Below are 19,608 nucleotides of genomic sequence, written 5' to 3'. Positions count from 1 at the left end.
GAAAGTATAAGCAGGAGGCAGAGGCAGAGGGAGAGGGAGAAGAAACTCCCCACTGAGCAGGGAGCCTGATATGGGGCTTGATCCAAGGACCCTGGGATCAGGACCTGAGCCAAAGGCAGACTGTTAACGGACTGAGCCACCTAGGTGTCCCTAAATGTAATAATTTAGAATGTATTTTCTCCATTTGCATTTTAACTTTGGTAATGAATGACAATGTTAGTTTTGTACAGCAGAATATGTGCCCCCTCTTAAATTTGTGCTGTTGTAAAAAGTTCTTTCCCAAATAAAGAGAAGACATTCAACATCCTTTCTTTGATTTCTGATAGTTCCAAATTTTTACATGTATTTCTTTAATTCTTCTGGAATATATTTCACTATTTTTCAACATAAAATATTTTCTATGTTTCAAAACTTAATCCCAAACTTCAGAATTTATACAGGTAGAATTTAAATCAATGGGGAAATACACATATATTTTCATAAATGACACAAACCATCATTTTGGGGGGAAAACAGTGTCCTATCTCACATTAGTTATAAAAATGGATTCCATAAGGCTATAGTTGAATTAGGAAAATATTTTTATCAGAAAATACAAACTCTACAAATCTAGCCATCTGGATAAACACAAGGCAGATTATCTATCCCTGGACAGTTTGCTAGTGTTAAAGTGAAATAATGTGACAAAATATCCTTCATCATATTAATACCATGCTTATATACTATTGTCCTAACTTAGATTATAATCAATAGCATACAATTATAAAACTTTTTCAGTCTTCATGAAAGTTTCTCTAAGTTTTTGGCTATATTTGATTTTCTTTACTAGGACGCAGCTATCACCTGGAGCAAGATTTTTTTTTTTTTTAAAGATTTTATTTATTTATTTGACAGAGATCACAAGTAGGCAGAGAAACAGGCTGAGCAGAGAGCCAATGCGGGGCTCGATCCCAGGACCCTGGGATCATGACCTGAGCCGAAGGCAGAGGCTTTAACCCACTGAGCCACCCAGGCGCCCCTGGAGCAAGATTTTTATTTGAATAAAAAGGGGCTCATCATTGAAATAAATAATAGTATAGAGATTTAGAAACACCTATAATTATCAATATAAATAGTAACTTATGTTACAGGTAGGCATCACAGAAGACAATAAAAATATAAATATAATGGACATGAGGCGGGGGATACAAAAGCACATCATTAGGGATTCAGGTCTCTTTTCCAATGCAAAACCTAGTGCTCCACGTACTGTATGTAACTGGCTGTGGGCATCTCACAAACCAAGCTTCCAGAGGGCTCCCTCTACCCACCATGCATCACCGGATGTGGTACTCCCTGAAGCACTTGGCATGGACGCCCTTCTGGCACTTCTCGCAGCGGGTGTTGGTCTGCGAGTGGCAGAGGGCACACCGGGTCCTCTTGTCCTGGTGGACTATCCAGTGCCCAATCATGTCAAAGCGGCTCTCAGTTTCCAGCCGCCTGCTTCGTCGCCCCTGGGAGGACATGTCAGCATTGCTCTCCAGGTACACGCAGGCCACGTACCTCCGGAAGGCCAGGAGGTCCACCTGGGCGTCGTGGCTGCAGATCCTGTGCAGCTGCCAGGCATTATTGAGGGCAGCATCGATGACGTAGCCGATGAAGCTCGAGTACCACTTCATGCCACGGATCTTCACCTTGTACTTGGCAATGTTCTGGTCCATCCGACTGACACCCCCCACCTTCTCCTGGTACAGCTTCACCAGGGAGGGCTGATGGACCTGGGTCCGCGTCTTGGCTGCTCCCGCATGGTGGCCAGTGAGCCCCACGGGCTCTATGCCCACGGCATTGGAGCAGATGTTGACCACGCTGCTATCATGCCAGCGGCACACGATAATCTCCTCGCTCTCATCAACTTTATAATCAAATGAGCCCCTCTTCATTTTCTTCAGTTCTTTGGGATCTTTGAGGGGACATCGCTCAGTCCTGTACTCACGAACAGTTCCTGTGGCCTTCACCCCCTTTTTCCTCAAAATGGACATGAGTTTGACACTTGTAAAAACCTTGTCAAAGAATATGTGGTATGGCAGACAGCCACGCTCCTGCAGCGCGTCCACGAACTTGACCACCATACTGCCCCCGAGGTCCAGGCCCCTGTGCGATTTGGTGAACAGCGTGCCCTGGGAGGGCTCAAACCACACCAGGTAGCCCCTGCTGGTTGTGCCACACCAGATTTTGTAGCCCAGCCGCGTGGGCTTCTCGGCACGCAGCTTCTTGGATCCCCGGTGCCCGAAGTACTCACACATGGACTCTCCGAAGCTGTAGAACTCTTCCAGGGGCGCGTGCTTCTGGAAATTGTGATTCATCCGGACAATGAGAGGCCTGACTTTGGCGAACCTGTCGCTTTCATCCAGCTCAGTATTATCTGCAAAATGCAGGTATGAGAAGATCAGTTCAAATCTGTCCCTTCTAATTGCATCAGCCACAAGATGATGATGTGAATCGGGGGATGTTTCCCAAAACATCCTTCTCCTCGGATAGGATATATACCCACTTAAAATCAAAATGCCCAAAACACACTTTAATTCCTGGGCTGTGAGCCCAAGGTTGACATTTTTCTGCCAAGCATAACGATTGGTTTCATTAACAATGAAATTAATTGTTCCTTCATCAAAGAACAACTCGAAGAGGCCCACAGGACTCAGTTCCTGGCTTCTGAGATCCTCTATGTGAGGATCCGATGCCATCCAACTGCTGAAGTCGGGCCGGATATCTCTTTTCGTCCAAATACGCTGAGGCTCCACCATGACCTTCTGCCGCTTCATGGCCGGCGACAGGTCCTCCTCCTCCTCGGTGCCAGAATCCTCGGGCACCACAAAGGCATGCAGGATGCTGCCTGGCAGGTGGGAGCCTCGCCGGCCATCTTCTTCACCGGAGTCCTCGTCAGTGAAGTCCCCTGAGGCATTGTCCGGAGGCACAATGAAGATCTCCTCCCGGCTGTGGCCAGACTCATCCTCCTCCAGTGCATTCAGGACCTCCAGCAGCTTTGTAGACTTTGGCTTTGAACCGGCTCTACTCCCAACAGTAAAGCTGCTGCAACGACAGCAAACAAAATGTGGAGCAGAGACAATGCGTCAGCAGAAAACTCTGTTCAAGGACTGCCTGAGAGGACGGCGCTCCCGCCACAGAGTCTCGAGCCTCAACAGCATCCCAGACCCAGCACCACCAGGCCCAGAGCCAGGTAAGGGGATTTTTCAGACCAGTACACATTACTCTTTCAAGCACAAATGTATTTCAAGGGGAGGCATTCTAAAGAGACATTTGGTTCTTTCCTTCTTAAAGTGTTTTGTATAGAGGATCGCCTCTAGGGATAAATTCGGGAACCTCGGTCATCTCCCAGGTAACAGTGACCACCCCCAGGAGCCTGGGCTACGCAAGTCACACCCACTGATGTCCTCTAACTCAGTGGTCCCAGGGGCTCTCCTTTCATCCCATCGTCTGACCTGGGTCTTCCCTTTCCCTTTTAAGTTAGCAGTTACAAGTTTCCTGTTTCCCAAGTTCTCAAACTCTCCCTACTGGAACTCCCACCACCCCAGTACAGGACCTGAGCAGATTCAGACAGATTTTCAGATGGCTCCCTCGACATCAGACATCTTACTATCTCCTAGCTGCAATTCAGAAGCCAAACAGACTCAGGAAACATGGAAACCCCTGCTATCCTGACTCTCCCTGCACAGGTGGGAACTAATCGGATGCCAAGAGACACTTGTATTTCATGAGCAGTAACCATGAGGAGGCACTTCCCAGGGACAGGCAGTGGGCACACTCCCCTCCTGACCTGCACAGCAACTGTTCTAACTGGAGGAGGAAGAGGATGGTTCAACAAACAAGTAGCTGTGCAGGATGGCACCAGGCCATGAAAGGGGGATCCTGGATAAGGGACAGAGAATATAGTGGAAGAGGAGGACTGGAGTTGCTATTTTACATGGATGATGAGTGAAGGCTCACAACGTGGGGGCCTGAAAAAGAGAGTGAGGCTTATAGACAGCTAGAGACAGGGTGTCTCAGGCACAGAGAAAGAACTATAGGTACAAGGCCCTGAGCCTGAAGGCACTTACTCTCTGTAAACAGCAAGGAGGCTTCAGAGGTAAGAAGAGGAGGAGAGCAGAGCTCTAGAGGCTCTTGTCAGGACACTCTGCTGTGTTTGGCTGTCACGGGAAGCCCTCTAGAGTGGATGGAGCATGGCAGTGAGGCCTATCACTGTGGCTGTGAGAGTGGACAGGGCAGGGAAGGTGGGCACTAAGGCTGCCCTGTGCCACTCTGGCCCAACCTCCTCATGAGAAGAATTTCAACCAGAGGGAGGACACAGGCTTTACCACAGAAGTAGCTTCTCTGCAGACCTGCCCTTGAACTTCGGAGTTCAAACCGCCTTAGAGACTCACTCGAACCTCACATCCTGGACACTGACTCCATCAGCCTCTGTGCTCGAAGCCAGGGCACAGGAGGTGTGACCTCAGGGGAAGTAAGGTACTTCTCATGCTCTGTGTGGGCCAGGAAGGGAGAGAAAAACTAAAGCCCTAGGTCCCAGGGACCTCGGAGAGCAGTTCTTGGGGGACAGTAGCCATTGACACAAGTCCCCTAGCCTCTCCTGGTTTGTAGCAGCAGATCCAGGCCTCCCACCAGTCTCACTACCGGAGCTGCTGTTTGCAGCCCTGCCCACCAGACATCCTCTGCATATGGCTCTTCAGACTCCTGGAGAAGGGGAGGAGGGATAAAGATGAAGGAGTAGTAGGGGGCTCCTATGTTTTCCTTATCCCTGGAACACAGCTAGATAAATATCAAATCATTCTGAACACCCAAGAAATCAATCTGAGGACTGAAAAAAACAAAGTGCACAACTAGAGGGAGAAAAGAGGCTACACTGTGGAAGGTAGGAAGTGTGAAGACAGGATTTGGGAGAGGAAAGAATCATGGGTGGTGGGGAGGGGAGGGAGCCCTGATCAGGGAGATAGGAGAGAAAGTATGTGAGAGAGTACATGTGGAGGGCACTGCACAAGAAAAACATTTCCCCAAAACCACTGAGGGGAAAAAAACGAGTGGGGCTGATTATAGCAAGTTCTTAGAAGCAGTAGAGCTCAAAGTCTGAAGTGTTAGGAGTCCACACCCTCACCAAGGCTGGAGCCTGGTCAGTACAGAGGTGCTCCTGTGGAGAAGGACAGCAGAAACCCAGGAGTAGTCTTTTTGGAGTGCATTTGGGAGAGGTGGCACTGCCTCTCCAGGGACAAAACAGCCAGCAACACCAGTGAGCTGCCCTGCCCATAACCATAGGAGCAGAGGCAGCTTCTGAGTACAGCTAACCTGGGCATTGGCTTTTGTGTTACATTTTACCATGAACTCCAAGTCCCTGCACGTTTGGGTGACTGTCCTTCACGGACGAAGCAGCACCAGCCACAGTGTGGCTAGACACTTCCCTGGAGGATTAGTGCAGGTCCATACTACACTAGATCCTGAAAATGTGGAGTATTGAAACCCAGCCAGCATGCCTGAGATGGCCACTGGGTGGGCAAACAGCTCAGACACAGGGTGAAGGTAGGGATGTGAAGGAAGCCAGGGACAAATGAGGGGAGGTTGTTCCCTCTTCTGTGAGAGTTTCCTGAATAGCAGTGAGCACAAACTCCCATCTCCAGGGAACAAAGAGTGGGGAGACGCCATTTTTATGTGCCGCCATCTGCCCCAGTCAGCACTGACGGACTTCAGTGAGCAGTACAGCACACACAGTGGAGGCTTTACACACTCTCCTAAGCTCAGGTGCTTTTTCACTAGGGCAAGTGTGATGGGGAACCAGAGGAGGGGCTGGGCCTCTCTCCCAGAAAACCAGTGCAAACTCCCCACACCCAAGTCTACCAAACATAGATTAAAACAAAACCAGCTCTAGTGGATACTGGATCCAGCCTTTTGTCTGTTTTTTCAAGATTTAATTTATTTATTTGAGGGGAAGGGGAGCAGAAGCAGGGGGAGGGGCAAAGGGAGAAGCAGACTCCCCGCTGAGCAGGGAATCTGATGTGAGACTCGACCCTAGGACCCTGGGATCCTGACCTGAGCTGAAGGGAGAAACTTAACCAACTGAGACATCCAGTCACCCCTGGCTCTAGCCTTTTTAACAGGAAGACCACAGCACACCTAGTTCAGACTCACCTCACACTGGACAAGGGTCAAACACTCCTCGTTGAAAGTAGGGTGAAACATTCTAGAGAACTGACCTTAGGGAAAAAGCAGTCAAAACACAGCAGCAGGGGCACCTGGGTGGCTCAGTGGGTTAAGCCTCTGCCTTCGGCTCAGGTCATGATTTCAGGGTCCTGGGATCGAGCCCCACATCGGGCTCTCTGCTCAGTGGGGAGCCTGCTTACCCCCTCTCTCTCTGCCTGCCTCTCTGCCTACTTGTGATCTCTCTCTGTCAAATACATACATAAAATCTTAAAAACAAAAAACAAAAAACAAAAAACAAAAAACACAGCAGCAGAGTGCACAAAGCACACACCAGAAACACTTCCCAAAAGGCCAGGCCCTGGTCAGTATGTGACCTCTTTCTTTTCTTTTTTTTTTTTTAAGTGACTTCTTAATGTAGTCATTACTCCCATGAGGAGGAAACATAAAGGCTTTCCTAACACATGGAAGACAGAGACTGAGGCAAAAATGCCAACGGGGAAGAACTCATACCAAAAGAAAGAACAAGAAAAAGTCATAGCTAGGGATCTATTCAAAACAGATATAAGTAATATGCCTGACCCAGATTTCAAAACAACAATCGTAAGGATACTAGCTGGGCCTGAGAAAGGTATAGAAGACACCAGAGAATCCTTTACCACAGAGGTAAGACTAAAAACTAGTCAGTCTGAAATAAAAAAAAATACTACAACTGAGATGCAAAACCAATTAGATATAATGACAACAAGTATGGAAGAAGCAGAAGAATAAATAAGTGATATAAAAAATAATATTATAGAAAATAATGAAGCTGAAAAGAGGGAAATTAAAATACTAGATGACATATGTAGACTTAGGGAATGCAGCGACATCATAAAGCACACAACATTCATATCATAGGAGTCCCAGAAGAATTAGAGAAAGAGGGAAGAAGGTTTACTTGAGGAAATTATAGCTGAAAAACGTCCCTAATCTGGTGAAGGAAAGAGACATCCAAATCCAAGAGGCACAGAGAACTTGGACCAAAATTGACAAAAGCAGGGCAACACCAAGATATAGTGTAGTAAAATCTGCAAAACAGAAATAAGGAAAACATCCTGAGAACAGCAAGGGAAAAGAAATACCTAAATTACAAGGGAAGACATATAAGGTTAGCAGCAGACCTACCCACAGAAACGTTAACAGGCCAGAAGAGAGATGCATGATATATTCAATGTGCTCAATGGGAAAAATATACAGCCAAAAATACTTTATCCAGCAAAGCTGTCATTTAGAATAGAAGGAGAGAGAAAGAGTTTCTCAGACAAATAAAAACTAAAGGAGTTCATGACCACTAAATCAGCCCTGCAAGAAATATTAAAAGGGACCCTTTGAGAAGGAAAGAAATACCACAAGCAACAAAAACAGTAAAGAAACAGAGAAAATCTACAGGAACAATGACTTTACGAGTAACACAATGGCACTAAATTCATATCTATCAATACTCACTCTGAATGTAAACAAACTAAATGCTCCTATCAATAGACACAAAATATCAGAATGGATAAAAAACAATATCCATTTCTATGCTGCCTATAAGAAACTCACTTTAGACCTAAGGACACTTGTAGATTGAAAGTGAGGGGATGGAGAACCATCTATCATGTTGAAGGACATCAAAAGAAAGCTGGTGTTACCATACTTATATGAGACAAGCTAGATTTTAAACTAAAGACTATAACAAGAGATGAAAAAGGATACTATTATAAAGGGGTCTTATCAACAAGAACATCTAATAACTATACATATTTATGCCCCCCAAATTGGAGTACCCAGATATAAAAATCAATTAGTACAGTAATATTAAGGGACTTTTAACAGCCCATTTATAACAATAGACAGATTATCTAAGCAGGAAATCAACAAGGAAACAATGGCTTTAAATAACAAACTGGACCAGATGGATGTAACAGATATATTCCAAACATTTCTTCCAAAAGCATCAGAATATACATTCTTTTTGAGTGCAAATGGAACATTCTCCAGAAGAGATCACATGCTGGGTTACAAATACGGCCTCAACAAATACAAAAAGACTGAGATCATACCACACATATTTTCTCACCATAACGCTATGAAAGTTGAAGTTTACCACAACAAAAAGTATGGAAAAACCACATATGCATAGAGGTTAAAGAACACCATAAGAATGAATGGGTTAGGGGCGCCTGGGTGGCTCAGTGGGTTAAGCCACTGCCTTCGGCTCAGGTCATGATCTCAGGGTCCTGGGATCGAGTCCCGCATCAGGCTCTCTGCTCAACAGGGAGCCTGCTTCCCTCTCTCTCTCTCTCTCTCACTCTCTCTGCCTGCCTCTCTGCCTACTTGTGATCTCTCTCTGTCAAATAAATAAATAAAATCTTAAAAAAAACGAATGGGTTAATCAAGAAATTAAAGAAAATACATGGAAGCAAATGAAAATGAAAACAGGACAGTCCAAAATTTTTGGCATGTAGCATAAGCAGTCCTAAGAGAGACGTATACTGCAACACAGGCCTACCTCAAGAAGCAAGAAAAGTCTCAAATATACAACCTAACCTTATACCTAAAGGAGCTAGAAAAGGAACAGTAAATGATGATTAAAGGAAGCAGAAGAAGGGAAATAATAAAGATCAGAGTAGAAACATATGATATAAAAACAAAAAAACCCAGAACAGAACAGTGAAACTAGGAGCTGGTTCTTTGAAAAAATTAATAAGATTGATAAAACCCCAGCCAGATTTACCACAAAAAGAGAGAGAGAGAGAGAGAGAGAGAGAGAGAAAGGACCCAAATAAATAAAGTCACGAATGCAAGAGGAGAGATCACAATTAATACCACAGAAGTACAATTATGAGAATATTATGAATACTAATATGCCAAAAATTGAACAATCTGGAAGAAATGGATAAATTCCTAGAAACATATAAACACCAAAAGTGAATCACGAAGAAATAGAAAATTTGAACAGACCCATAACCAGCAAATAAATTAAATCAGTAATCAAAAATCTCCAACAAATGAAAGTCAGGGCTAGATGGTTTCTCAGGGAAATTCTACCAAAACATTTAAGGAAGAGTTAATATTTATTCTTCTCAAATTGTTCAAAAAAAAAAAAAAATAGAAATGGAAGAAAACCTCCCAAAATCATCTATTGAGGCCAGCATTATCTTGATTACAAAACCAGAGAAAGACCCCAATGAAGTCAATATCCCTGATGAACATGGATGGAAAAATTCTCAACATACTAGGAAACTGAATCTAACACTACACTAAAAGAATCATTCAGCACAATCATGTGAGATTTACTCCTGGGCTACAAGGATTGTCTGATATCCACAAAGCATTCAACGTGATACACCACATTAATGAAGTAAAGGTCTGATCCTCTCAAAAGATGGAAACAGATGGAATATTTTCCATCTCAATAGATGGGAAAAAAAAATTTGACAAAGTACAACATCCATTCTTGATAAAAACCCTCCACAAAGTTGGGATACCTCATATCTCAACATCATAAAGGCCATTATGAAAGACTCAATTAATATCATCCTCAGTAGGGACAAATAGAGCTTTTCCTCCAAGGTCAGGAACAAAACAGGGATGTCCACTCTCACCACTATTATTTAAAATAGTACCAGAAGTCCTAGCCTCAGCAATCAGACAACAAAAACAAATAAAAGGCATTCAAATCTGCAAAGAAGTCCAACTTTCACTATTTGCAGACAACATGATGCTCTATTTAGGAAACCCAAAAGACTCCAGGAAAATAAATGCTGGAACTGATAAATTCAGCAAAGTTACAGGATACAAAATCGATGTAGAAATCTTTTGCATTTCTATATACCAATAATGAAGCAGCAGAAAGAGAAATCAAGGAATTGATCCCATTTACAGCTGCACCAAAACAACCAGATACCTAGGAATAAACCTAACCGAAGAGGTAAAAGATCTGTAACTCTGAACTATAAAACACTTATGAAAGAAATTGAGGAAGACACAAAGAAATGGGAAAACATTCCATGCTCATGGATTAGAAGAACAAATGGGAAAATGTCTATACTACCCAGAGCAAACTATACATTTAATGCAATCCCCATCAAAATACCAGAGGTAGTTTTCACAGAGCTAGAACAAACAATAGTAAAATTTGTATGGGACCACAATAGACCCCAAATAGCCAAAGCAATCTTGAAAAACAAAACCAAAGCTGGAGGCTCACAATTTTGGACTTTAAACTATATTACAAAGCAGTAATCATCAAGACAGTATGATACTTGCACAAAAACAAACACACAGATCACTGGAACACAAGAGAGAACCCACAAATGGACGTAGCCCTATATGGTCAACTAATTTTGACAAAGCAGTAAAGAATACCCAATGCAAAAAAGAAAGTCTCTTCAACAAATGGTGTTGGGAAAATTGGACAACCACAAGGAGAAGAATAAAACTGAGCCACTTTCTTACACCATACACAAAAATAAACTCAAAGTGGGTGAAAAACCTCAATGTGAGACAGGAATCCATCAAAATCCTTGAGGAGAACACAGGTAGCAACCTCTTTGACCTGGGTCATAGCAACTTCTTTCTAGATACGTCTCCAAATGCAAGAGAAACAAAAGCAAAAATGAACAACTGGGTCTTCATCAAGATTAAAAGCTTATGCACAGTGAAGGAAACAATCCATAAAACTAAAAGGTAACCTACAGAATGGGAGAATATGTCTATAAATGACATAGCTGATAAAAGGTTAGTATCCAAAATCTATAAAGAACTTATCAAACTCAATACCCCAAAATCAAATAATCCAGTTAAGAAATGGGGCAGAAGACGTGAATAGACATTCTTCCAAAGAAGGCATCCAGCTGGCTAAAAGACACCTGAAAAGATGCTCAACATCACTCAACGTCAAGGAAATACAAATCAAAATCATGATGAGATACTATTCACATCTGTCATAATGGTTAAAATTAACAACATCAGGAACAGATGTTGGCAAGGATGCAGAGAAAGGGGAACCCTCTTGCAATGCTGGTGGGAAGGCAAATTGGTACAGCCCCTCTGGAAAACAGTATGGAGGTTCCTCAAAGAGTGAAAAATAAAACTACCCTATGACCCAGCAATTATACTACTAGGTAAATATACAAACTACTAGGTAAATATACAAACTACCAGGTAAATATACCCAAAGGATACAAAAATACTGGTTGAAGGGGCACATGAACCCCAATGTTTATAGCAGCACTATCAACAATAGCAGAACTATGAAAAGAGTCCAAATGTCTATGGACTGATGAATGGATAAAGATGGGGTGTGTGTAATGGAATGTTACTCAGCCATCAAAAAGAATGATGTCTTCTCATTTGCAACAATGTGCATGGAACGAGAGGGGATTATATGTGAAGGAAAGTCAGTCAGAGAAAGACAAATACCATATGATTTCACTCATATATGGACTTTAAGGAAAAAAAAAACAGATGAACACAGGGGAAGGAACTAAAAAAAAAGAGTGGGAAATATACAACAAGAGATTTTTTTATTATAGAGAACAAACAGTCTTGCTGGAGGAGAGGTGGGCAGGGGATGGGTTAACTAGGTGATGGGTATTAGAGGAGGGTACTTATTGTGAGGAGCACTGGGTGTTATATGTAAGTGGTGGATCACTGAATTCTAGTCCTGAACCAATATTATAGTATATGTTAACTACCTAAAATTTAAAGATTTTATTTATTTATTTGACAGAGAGAGAAATCACACGTAGACAGAGAGGCAGGCAGAGAGAAAAAGGAAAGCAGGCTCCCTGCTCAGCAGAAAGCCAGATGTGGGGCTTGATCCCAGGACCCTGAGATCATGACCTGAGCCGAAGGCAGAGGATAACCCACTGAGCCACCCAGGTGCCCCTTAACTACCTAAAATTTAAATAAAAAATTGGGGGGAAAAAAAAAAGACTTGTCGAGTGGCAAAGCTTACAGGGACTAAGGCAGTCCAACAGCAACCATCTTCTGGATTATAAGGTGAGGAAGGGGTATGGGGGTGGCACAGTCAGTTAATCGACCAACTGTTGGTTTTAGTTTGGGTCCTGATCTCAGGGTTGTGAGAATCAGCCTGGAGTGTGCTCTCCCTTTCCCCCTGCCCCTCCTGCTTGTGCTTTCTCTCACTCAAAAAATAAATAAATCTTAAAAAAAGAAAAAAACAAAAGTAAATCACATTTTTAGATACAAGGTAGACACTGGAGCTACAGAACAACACCCATACCGCATACACTACCTTGTTCTGTCTCATCTTCTTTCCAATCTCCCTTTTTTCTTCTCTCTTCCTCCTTTTTCCTTCCTAGACACCAAATGCTTCGTAGGCCAGCAGGGCCAAGAGCTAAACCTGTCATGGGCTTGGCCTTTCAAAAAGAGAGGAGTAATTACTTGCATAAAGCCTTTCATCAAACACACTTACCTTGAAGTCGAAGCCATGATGAACTGGAAACATAGAGTTATCTATATGTGCAGTCAAAGAACCTGTAAGACAACAGAAGTTGATTTTTTAGAAAATCATATCTTAATTAACAAGGCAACGGGACCTTCTCCACACTTTAAAGGAAGAAACATCTCTAGCTTAAGGTTCACCAGCAACCAGAGGGGGATGGATTGAGTACACACAAGAGATGATGCCGTCAACTGGCTAATTGAGCTCTCTACCTCACACCAAAATATATTGTAGGGCACAGTCTTCACCATCAGAGCTATTGGCATGTGGGCTGGATGAGTCTTTGTTGTGGGGGGCTATCCTGTGTATTATGGGATGTTTAGTAGTTTTCCAGGCCTCTACCCACTAGATACCAATAGAACACCGATCCCCTAGCTATGGAATTCAGTTATGTTTCTAGACATTGCCATGTGTCCCATAGGGGACAAAACTGCACCTGGTTGACAACTATTATTCTCTATCAAGACTACTAATAGAGGGGCACGTGGGTGGCTCAGTGGGTTAAAGCCTCTGCCTTCAGCTCAGGTCATGATCCCGGGGTACTGGGATGGAGCCCCGCATTGGGCTCTCTGCTCAGTGGGAGGCCTGCTTCCTCCTCTCTCTCTCTCTGCCTGCCTCTCTGCCTACTTGTGGTCTCTGTCTGTCAAAAAAGATAAATAAAATCTTAAAAAAAAAAAAAAAAGACTACCAATAGAACCTATTGTAATAATGGAAATATTTTCTACCAATGCTGCCCAATATGGTAGCCATGAGCCACATGTCATTATTAAACACCTGATATATATGGTTAGTGTGACTAGGAAAATGAATTTTTAATTTTATGTAACTTTAATTAATTTCAATGAAAACAGTCACATGTGCTTTGGCCAGTGGCCACTGTATTAGATAGTGAAGTCCAAGATATATAAAGAACTAACTATGAAACAACATTTTCTTAACAACCAAGGGATCAAAGAAAAAATTAAAGGGGAAGTTAAAAAGTACCTTGAGGGGTACCTAGGTGGCTTAGTTGGTTAAGCATTCAACTCCTGATTTAGGCTCAGGTCATGATCTCAGGATGGTGAGACAGTCCTGCGTCAGGCTATGCACTGAGTGTGAAGCCTACTTAAGATTTTCTCTCTCCCTTTCTTTTGGCCCTCTCCTGTACCCCCACAACTCGTGTGCTCTCTTTCTCAAATAAATAAAATTAATAAATAGTATCTGAAACAAATGAAAAGGGAAACACAACATACCAAAACATTTAGGTTGCAGCAGAAGATTTCTAGGAGAGAAGCTTAATGCTATAAACACATACATAAAAAAACAAACAAACAAACAAACAAAAAAACCCCAGAATGATCCCAAATAAAAAACTTAACTTTATACCTCAAGGAACTATAAAAAGAACAGATGAATGGATAAAGAAGAAGTGGTGTGTATATATATATGTATATATATTCATATTTATATATACAATGGAATATTATTCGGCCATTAAAAAATGAAATCTTGCCATTTGCAAAGACATGGATGGAGTCAGAGAATATAATGCTTAGTGAACTGAGTCAGGGAAAGACAAATACCATATGATTTCATTCATATGTGCAATTTAAGAAAAAAAAATGAGCAAAGAAAGAAAAAGAGAGAGAGAAACCAAGAAATGACTCTTAACTATAGAGAACAAACTGAGGGCTATCAGAAGGGAGGTGGGTTGGGGATGGTTAAAATAGGTGATGGGGATTAAGGACTGGACTTAAAATGAGCACAGGGTGATGTATGGAACTGCTGAATCACGATATTGTACACCTGAAACTAATATAACATGTATATCAACTATACTGGATTTTAAAATTAAATTAAAATTTTTTAAAAAAGAATAACCTAAGCCCAAAGTTAGCAGCAGAAAGGAAATAAAAGACTGGAGCAAAAACAAGCAAAATAGAGAACAAAAAAATAATTGGTGAACTTAACAAAACTAAGAATTAGTTTTTTGAAAAGATGAACAAAATAGACAAATTTCTAGCTACAGTATCCAAGAAATAGAGAGAACCCAAATCAACAAAATTATAAACGAAAGAGGGGAAACTAACTGATACCACAGAAACAAAGGATCACAGAGGCTACAATGAATGATTATTCATTATACGCCTATAAACTGGACAACCTAGAACAAGTTGATAAATTCTCAGAAACACACAACCTACTGACTGAACCAGGAGAAACAGAACATTTGAACAGTCCAATTACTAGTAGAAAGACTGAATCAGTAATGCCAACTCTCCCAAGCAAAAAAAAGACAAAAACAAAGAGCAAAAACCCAACATCAAATGCACTCACTGGTGAATTTTACCAAGCATTTAAAGAACAATTAATGCCAGTTATTCTAAAATCCATCCAAAACAAAACAAAGGGAAGGAACACCCTTTGATTAGCATTTGATGATTTGATGATTATTACCCCAATACCAAAGCCTGATAAGGACATTATAAGAAAAGAATGGAATGTGAGGACAATTCAAAAAACAAATATAGAGGTGATGTCAGCAGGTGGTGGACTACTGTGCTCCAGGCCTTCATCCCCATGGAAATGCAAGTTAACAACAATATATGAACATGAATACATTTGTGAGAACTCTAGAGACCACTTGAAATGGTGTGGGACCCAGGCCAACAGAAATATAAGATGGGATTCCATTTAAAAGGATAGAAAAGTTCATGGCATTTTGTGCACAGACAGATCTCTTCCTGTCAGATCAGTAAGGGACAACTAGGGTAAACACAGCGACTCTTCCCTTGGGATGGAAATCAGAGCAGACTACGAGTTCAACATTCTGGCTTGTCTGGCGGCTGCCTGAGGGATAGATTTCTGCCTCACCAGACTTGTAGCACTGATGGGAATGGCAGCAGTTTGGAGGTTACTGAAAATGTAGGCAGGTGTCACAGTACACTAGAGCTAAAGAAATTCTACAGTTTTACATGCAGATGCCAGGGAGAGATAAAGATTGTACACTTCTGAGAAGAAATTAGGGACAAGCCGCTCGTGGTGATTGAAACAATTAAAAGTACAGAAAATGTTGATGAGGTTTGAAATTTCTGGGTGGGCTGACTAGTGAAGTATTCCCCTGAACAAAGCCAGGCCATAAAGATTGAGAGAGGAGACTGGGTTTTTTTGTTTGTTTGTTTTGTTTTGTTTTGGTTGAATGGCCAAATCCCAACAACAGATCATGAGCATACAAAAAACTGGGAAACATGGCCCAATGACAGAAACAAAATAAAACTCAAGAAATGGATCTGAAAGAAAGTCAGACTGCTGAATTTCTTGAAGAATTTAAAACAATTTGTTAAAGATAGTCAATGAGCTAAAAGAGACCACAGAAAGACACAAAATCAGGAAATGTATGAATAAAATGAGAATATTAATAAAAAGAAGCAAATTCTGGAGCTGAAAAATATAATAACTGAGCAGCATTACCCTGATATTTGAGCCAGATAAAGATACTAGAAGAAAACTAAAAACCAATATCCTTGACAAATATTGATCCTCAAGAAAATATTATTAGCAAAATAAATTCAATGTACATTGAAAGGATTCTATACCACAACAAAGTGGGATTTATTTCTGGAATGCAAAGATAGTTCAACTTGAAAATAAAAAAATCTACCAATGTAATATACCAAGTGAACAGAATGAAAGGCAAAAGCCATATGTTCACACCAAATAATGCAGAAAAAACATTTAACAAGATTCAACACTCTTTTATTATAAAAAACTCTTAATAAACTAGGACTAAAAGTTAACTAACTCAACATAATAAAGATGAAATATGAAAAAAAAAAACCACAGCTAATATACAAAATAGTGAAAGACTGAAAACTTTTCCTCTAAAAACAAGATAAAGATAAAGTTGTTTCCTCTGGCCTTTCTATTAAACGTAGTACTAGAAGTCTTAGCCAGAGCAATTAGTCAAGGAAAAGAAATAAAAGGCATCCAAACTGGAAAGAAAGAAGTAGAATTATCCATTCGCAGATAACATGATCTTACATGTAAAGATTTTTTAAAAAGTCAGAATAAGTAAGTTCAGCAAAGTTGCAGAAGTCAAAATCAAGATATCAAAAATTAGTTGCATTTCTGTACATTAACAATGAACAACTTGAAGTAGAAATTAGCAACACAACTCCATTTGCCACAGCATTGAAAAGAATAAATATTTAGGAAGAATCCAAACCAAAGAGGTTGCAAGAACTATACACTGAAAACAACAAAACATAAAGTAATTAAAAAAAAAAATACACAAAAATAGAAAGATATCTTGTACTCATGGGTTTGTATACTTAACATCAAAGACATTGATACTGCCCAAAGTAATCTACAGATTCAATGCAATCTCTATCAAAATCCCAAAATATTGGGGATATATATATATATATATATTTTTTTTTTTCTAGAAATAGAAAAATCCATCCTAAAATCAAGATACTCCAAATAGCCAAAATAATTCTGGAAAGGAAGAACAAAGTAGGAGAATTCACATTTCCTCATTTCAGTACATATTACAAAACTAAAGAAGTCGAAACAGTGTGACACTGGTATAATGACAGATACAGAGACCAGTTAATTGTAACAGAGCCAGAAATAAACCCTCACATATATGGTCAGGTAATCTTCAAAAAGGATGTAAAAACTACTAAATAGGGAAAGGACAGTCTCTATAACAAATGGTGTTAAAAAAAAAAAAACAACTAGGTATCTACATGCAAAAGAATAAAGGTGGGCTCTTACATCATATAGAAAGATTAACTCAAAATGTATCAAAGGGGCGCCTGGGTGGCTCAACTTTTAAGCATCTGCCTTTGGCTCAGGTCATGGTCCCAGGATCCTGGGATAGAGCCCCACATCAGATCCCTGCTGGGTGGGAAGCCTGCTCTTCCTCTCCCACTCCCCCTGCTTTGTTCCCTCTCTCGCTGTGTCTCTGTCAAATAAGTAAATAAAATATTTTAAAAACAAAGACCTAAACGTAAGAGTTAAAATTACAAAATTCTTCAAAGATAACACAGTATAAAGATTCAGAATATTGTATCTCTCAATGATTTCTTGACTATGAAACCAAAGCACCAGCAAAAAAGCAAATATTAAACGTGCATCAAAGGATACAACCAGGAGTCAAGATGGCGGAGAAGTAGCAGGCTGAGACTACTTCAGGTAGCAGGAGATCAGCTAGATAGCTTATCTAAAGATTGCAAACACCTACAAATCCAACGAGAGATCAAAGAGAAGAAGAACAGCAATTCTAGAAACAGAAAATCAACCACTTTCTGAAAGGTAGGACTGGCGGAGAAGTGAATCCAAAGCGACGGGAAGATAGACCGCAGGGGGGGGGCTGGGGGGGGGGCGGCTCCCGGCAAAACGCGGAGCAACGGAGCACAAAATCAGGACTTTTAAAAGTCTGTTCCACTGAGGGACATCGCTCCAGAGGCTTAACCGGGTTGAAGCCCACGCGGGGTCAGCGTGGCCTCAGGTCCCGCAGGGTCACAGAAGGATCGGGGGTGTCTGAGTGTCGCAGAGCTTACAGGTATTAGAACGGGGAAGCCGGCTACAGAGACAGAGCCGAGGAGTGAGCTCTAAGCTCAGGGTTACCTTGAACCCGTCGCAGGCTCGGTCAGCTCGGAGCGCGGCTGGAGGCAGGGTGACGGGAGTAATTGGGCACTGTTCTCTGAGGGCGCACTGAGGAGTGGGGCCCCAGGCTCTCGGCTCCTCTGGGCCAGAGACTGGGAGGCCGCCATCTTCATTCCCGTCCTCTGGAACTCTACGGAAAGCGCTCAGGGAACAAAAGCTCCCGAAAGCAAACCCGAGCGGATTACTCAGCCCGGCCCCTGGTAAGGGTGTCGCAACTCTGCCTGGGGCAAAGACACTTGAGAATCACTACAACAGGCCCCTCCCCCAGAAGATCAACAAGAAACCCAGCCAGGACCAAGTTCACCTACCAAGGAGTGCAGTTTCAATACCAAGGAGAACAGCGGAATTCCAGAGAAGAAAGCAAAGCACGGAACTCATGGCTTTCTCCCCATGATTCTTTAGCCTTGCAGTTAATTTAATTTTTTTTTCTTTAACAATTTTTTTTCTCTTCTTCTGCTAATTTTTTTTAAATTTTACCCTTTTCTTTTTTAACGTTTTTTAACTAGTTTATCTAATATATTTATATATATATATATATATATATATATATATATATTTCCTTTTTATATTTTTTCTTTATTTGTTTTCTTTTTATTCTTTCTTCTCTTTCTTTCTTTTTTTTTTCTTTCTGAACCTTTTTTTATCCCCTTTCTCCCCCCTCACGATTTGGGATCTCTTCTGATTTGGCTAAAGCATATTTTCCTGGGGTTGTTGCCACCCTTTTAGTATTTTACTTGCTCCTTCATATACTCTTATCTGGACAAAATGACAAGGCGGAAAAATTCACCACAAAAAAAAGAACAAGAGGCAGTACCAAAGGCTAGGGACCTAATCAATACAGACATTGGTAATATGTCAAATCTAGAGTTCAGAATGACGATTCTCAAGGTTCTAGCCAGGCTCGAAAAAGGCATGGAAGATATTAGAGAAACCCTCTCGGGAGATATAAAAGCCCTTTCTGGAGAAATAAAAGAACTAAAATCTAACCAAGTTGAAATCAAAAAAGCTATTAATGAGATGCAATAAAAAATGGAGGCTCTCACTGCTAGGATAAATGAGGCAGAAGAAAGAATTAGCGATATAGAAGACCAAATGACAGAGAATAAAGAAGCTGAGCAAAAGAGGGACAAACAGCTACTGGACCATGAGGGGAGAATTCGAGAGATAAGTGACACCATAAGACGAAACAACATTAGAATAATTGGGATTCCAGAAGAAGAAGAAAGAGAGAGGGGAGCAGAAGGTATATTGGAGAGAATTATTGGAGAGAATTTCCCCAA

The 19,608-nt window shown here is 41.4% G+C and overlaps 1 protein-coding gene across 5 annotated transcripts in view; it reads right to left on the bottom strand.

Annotated features, from left to right (window-relative positions):
• Positions 1-1,024: 1,024 nt before the first annotated feature.
• PGBD2 (piggyBac transposable element derived 2) overlaps positions 1,025-19,608 on the bottom strand; it is a 24,873-nt gene continuing 6,289 nt past the window's right edge. For 2 of the 5 annotated variants that reach the window (XM_032848048.1, XM_032848051.1), the window contains exons 2-3: positions 12,647-12,708; positions 1,025-3,069 (exon numbers count right to left, since the gene is read on the bottom strand). In XM_032848048.1, the coding sequence (XP_032703939.1) occupies positions 1,317-3,069; positions 12,647-12,663 (1,770 nt within the window). In that variant the 5' untranslated portion in view covers positions 12,664-12,708 and the 3' untranslated portion in view covers positions 1,025-1,316. Of the gene's footprint in view, positions 3,070-10,702; positions 10,731-12,646; positions 12,709-13,660; positions 13,686-19,608 lie in introns of those variants that run through there. The other 3 variants (XM_032848049.1, XM_032848052.1, XM_032848047.1) reach the window with 3 other exon arrangements.

Source organism: Lontra canadensis, unplaced genomic scaffold, assembly GCF_010015895.1.
Source record: "Lontra canadensis isolate GAN:19392208 unplaced genomic scaffold, GSC_riverotter_1.0 scaffold199, whole genome shotgun sequence".
NCBI lineage: Eukaryota > Metazoa > Chordata > Mammalia > Carnivora > Mustelidae > Lontra > Lontra canadensis.
Note: the sequence above shows the minus strand (reverse complement) of the source record. Positions and strands in the feature narration are given on the sequence as shown.